General features: G+C 40.8%; 1 protein-coding gene across 1 annotated transcript; it reads left to right on the top strand.

The window, feature by feature from the left end:
• Positions 1-3,507: 3,507 nt before the first annotated feature.
• LOC147914418 (interferon beta-like) lies at positions 3,508-4,101 on the top strand. Its single transcript, XM_087444217.1, has one exon. It carries the CDS (start codon positions 3,547-3,549, stop codon positions 4,099-4,101), a length of 555 nt encoding a protein of 184 aa, XP_087300343.1. The 5' UTR covers positions 3,508-3,546.
• The last annotated feature ends 206 nt before the right edge of the window (positions 4,102-4,307 follow it).

Here is a 4,307-nt window from a genome sequence, read left to right as displayed (position 1 = left end):
TAAAATACGCAAATTTGCTTCACAATTTGGGTCATTTTATCAAATAATCTGCTCCACATAATGTGATGTGGACAATATAATGTTTAACCGTCCTCAGTTTCCTGAAAATAACCTGTCTTGGTCAATATATACTATTTTTTTGTGCTGTTGGATTCTAGTTACTAATATTTTTTCCCAGATTGAAGCTTTTCTCCACTGCCAGATTTCCCCAGAATTTCTCATTTCTTGGGACTATAACTTATTCCCCAAAATGTGGAGTTTTTTCTTTCATTATTATTTCTTACATGTATTACTTCATTTCTGAATTGGTCTAATTCTGATTTATGTTGTTTTATATCATTTCTTAATATTTTTAAATTCCTTTGTAACACTATGTTAAAATTTTAGTCTGTATTGTGTTGAATGCATTCCTGGTATATTTTCATTATCTGTAGAGATATTATTCTGCTCCTTACTTGCCTTTTTCTAATAATAACTTTGTATAAGACTTAACCCTAATACTATGCTGATGTTTGATTTTATAGGAGCTTATTCTCCTGACTTCTAGAAGTGGTCAGTGGTTCTTTTAACTTCACGGAGCTCCCTCTTCTGTTGCTTTGGTGAATTGTTCAAAACTGTGGTAGCTTGCATTCTGAGTTGTCCACCCCACACGGGTCTGGCCTTCTTTTCTTGTCTCTGTTGTTTCTATCCTGCTCAAATTTGAGTCTCCTTCTAGCAGTTCCTCCCCTTTCCCAAAAGGAAGCTGTGCCTGGTTGTTTTGAAAATTGCTCATATCCTACACTCTTTCATTGCCTTTCAGAACTTACTGAGGCCCCTCACACTCACCAGCTATTGCTTTGGGCAAAATCCCTTCCAGTTTTAGCTGCTGTTGTCAAACTAGCCTGGATGGCTGTCCAGTAAACACCTCTCGGCTGTTCTGGGGTTCTCAGGTCCGTTGCTTTCCTCTGCTTTCTCCAACACGGACGATACTACCAGGCAGGTCTTGTGGCAATGGGTGGTTTGTCCCCATCTGTTTGCATTTTGTGGTTCTGTCACCCAGTTTTTACGTTAGATGGGGTTTTTGTTTCTTCTACTTGCAGTGTCTGTTTTGGTGTAGGGACTCAGGGAAATTCAAAACTACACTGCCACCACAGCCGCCTTCCCAGAATCTCGTCCCCGTATTCGTGGATTGTTTGCTGCGTCTTTTCAACTCGCAGTACTCTTCACTCATTTCAGTTAACGACGGTGCTCTTTTTTCCACTCCCCCAGTCTAGAGGGAAAGATAAATTGCTTCCTCTCCACCCCATTTAGGGGGCATTGTATCAGCGCAGTTCAAGCATGAGTAGTTTGTTAGGAACACCTCAGATGTCACTAATAGATAGGCCCGTCTGGGGAGAGCTGATTACACACAGCCAGTGAATAAGAAGGACTAGGAATGGAGGGACATTTGGGAGATAGGTTGAGCATATTGTAAAGATCAGAAGACAGGAAATCTATTGACGAGGGGAAACCTGGAGCTCAGGGTTGCTCCAGGTTCATGAATCCACATTTACCCAGACTCTCCCAGCCTCTGCTTCGATTTGGTACAATAGAAGTAATGTCCCTCAACATGAAGCATATATTGAAATTATCGTAACCCATAGAACCAAGAGAACTGTTGCAGCTATCTGTAAAATGATGCAGAATTTCCTCAAGCATTTGAATCTGGTGTTGTCAGGAAATGAGAGACTTGACATAAATAAGTTTATTCTTCTCCACCACTATCCTCCTGGTCTAACATATTGGTAAGTCCCCTAACTGTTCTGCCTGCGGCCATCTGCCCTCCCTCCATTACTTATTGCTTACTGTAGAGAGAGTATTTTTTTTCCAAAACCTATTCAAGTTATTCCACTCCAGTCTAAAAGCCTTTCATGACATCTACGGCTCTTAGGATAAAGCAAACCTTCTTAACATGGCCTCAGAATCCCTGCGCTATCTGGCTGCCACTTGCCCTCTGGCCCCATCTCAGACCACTCTCTGACCACTCTCTGACTTCAAGGTTGCAATGGCCTTCGGTCCTGTCCTCTGCCCTTACCACGCATCCTCCCACCACAGGGTCTTTGCACATGCAGTCCCATCTCACCTTCCTTCTGATTCCAGCTCCAGTGTCACTACCTGAGGGCAGTCTTCTCTGACCTCTCCTGCTACATTATGTTCCCTATGCTACATATGGAACCCACAGAACCACGAACCTCTCCTCTGTACCACTTGTCACCGTTGCATTTTACTTTTGTGTATTTCTTTGATTAATGCTCTTCTCTCCAACATAACTGTATGATCCATGAGAGCAGGGATTACAATCTGCAGCAGCTCATGCTATAGTTCTTTGCACAGTGGGGATTCACTAAATTCATGTTGAAAGATTAACGTGTTTTCTGAAAACTAAAAATAACTATTTGAAATATAATTATTATAACTTATTTTTGTATTGAAATCTTTAAAAATGTATGACTTGTCTCCTCGCCTATATAAACAGGATATAAAAATCATAATTTTACTTCTTACTGATTCCTCTCTTATGAAAATCGGTTACTACACTCTAAAAAAAAATGGCCTCAGAACTATTGAGATAGGACCATTTGTCTTAACAGTAACATCCCCTGATTGCTTGATCTCTTTTACTCACATTTTCCTTCTAGATCTCCTTGTAATATGTGGTATCTATTTGCACAGGAATGGAAAATGAGACATTTCGATTTGTTAGAAATATGTACAAAATAAGAATACATTGGCCCTCAATAATGGTCACAAGGCCTCCTATAAAGGCATCCACGAGCTTTTGTGCATGGCCTGTGTAACTCTCATTTTGTCTGCTTACAGATATTGCTTAATCCCTAGTTTTCAATTATCTTCTAGATAGTTGAGATTGCCAGATAAAGCAACAAATAAGACTGATAAAGCTATGTCATTCTTGCTTGATATGGTTAAAGGCAATGCAAAAAAATTCAGATTAATTTAGTTGAACATTATTCTATTTTAGATACAAAAAAGTACTTGTCTTTTTTAACATCATAAATTGTATATATTTACTGTTTTGTGATAGCGTAATCGGGAATTAAATCTAATTCTTATGAAAAAGAAAATTCTCATACAAAGACTCCCCCCACCCCCGAAAAATCTCATAATACTAAAACAGAAAAATAAAAAATACTATGCCAAATGAAAGAACCCTGTAATAGTAGAGTCCTAAATGATTTGGCTTATTTTTTTCCTTTGGTATTGAACAATTCATGGAAACCTGACAAAACATTAGAAATCCTCAGAGTCTGTATATCTTTTTCCCTAGCTTATATAAAATAAAATAGGAGCTTAAAGAAAAAGAGTTTTAAAGACTACTAATGATTTCAATGACATAGGAAAACAGAAAGGGAGAATTGAAAGTGGGAAATTCCTCTGAAGTAGAAAGAGTGGAGGACCATCCGGTATAAATAGCCCACACTCATGGAGGAAGGACACTCGTCCTCAAGCTCTTGCAGCCTCTACTCCAGCATCGAGGTGGTAGAAGGCAACGCTGTACCTGTTTTCATCATGACCGACAGGTGTATCCTCCAGATGGCTCTCCTGCTGTGTTTCTGCACCGTGGCTCTTTCCAGGAACTACAACTTGCTTCGGTCCCAACTAAGAAGCAGCAATTCGGCATGTCAGAATCTCCTGCGGCAGTTGAATGGGACCTATTGCCGCGAGGACAGAATGAACTTCGAGGTCCCCGAGGAGATTGAGCAACCACAGCAGTTGCAGAAGGAGGACGCCGTGTTGGTCATCTATGAGATGCTCCGGCAGACCTTAGGTATTTTCAGAAGAAATTTCGCTAGCACTGGCTGGAATGAGACCGTCGTCGAGAGGCTCCATGCGGAAGTCCACCTGCAGATGGACCGTCTGGAGACAAACGTGGATGAAATAACGGAGAAGGAAAACTTCACCTGGGAAAACACGCCCGTTCCGCACGTGAGGAAATATTACGCACGGATCGTGCAGTACCTGAAGGCCAAGAAGTACAGCCGCTGTGCCTGGACAACAGTCCAAGCGGAAATCCTCAGGAACTTTTCCTTCCTTACCGGACTCCTAGATTACCTCCAAAACTGAAGATCTCCCAGCCTGTGCCTCTGAGAACGGACAATGCTGACGGTGATTTCAGGCGTTCTTCAACCAGCAGAGGCGCTTTCAGTGACTGACAGCTAATGCACTGCGTTTGAAAGGACAGTTAAAGACTCGAGAATTTTTTACTAACTTATGAATTAAGTTATTTATTTATTTATTTAAACCTTTACCTTGGAAAATAAATTATGAAA

Source organism: Ceratotherium simum, chromosome 20, assembly GCF_057802395.1.
Source record: "Ceratotherium simum simum isolate JZ-2026a chromosome 20, ASM5780239v1, whole genome shotgun sequence".
Classification (NCBI taxonomy): Eukaryota; Metazoa; Chordata; class Mammalia; order Perissodactyla; family Rhinocerotidae; genus Ceratotherium; species Ceratotherium simum.
The sequence above is the reverse complement of the archived record's forward strand: the minus strand, read 5'-3'. Positions and strand labels throughout refer to the sequence as shown.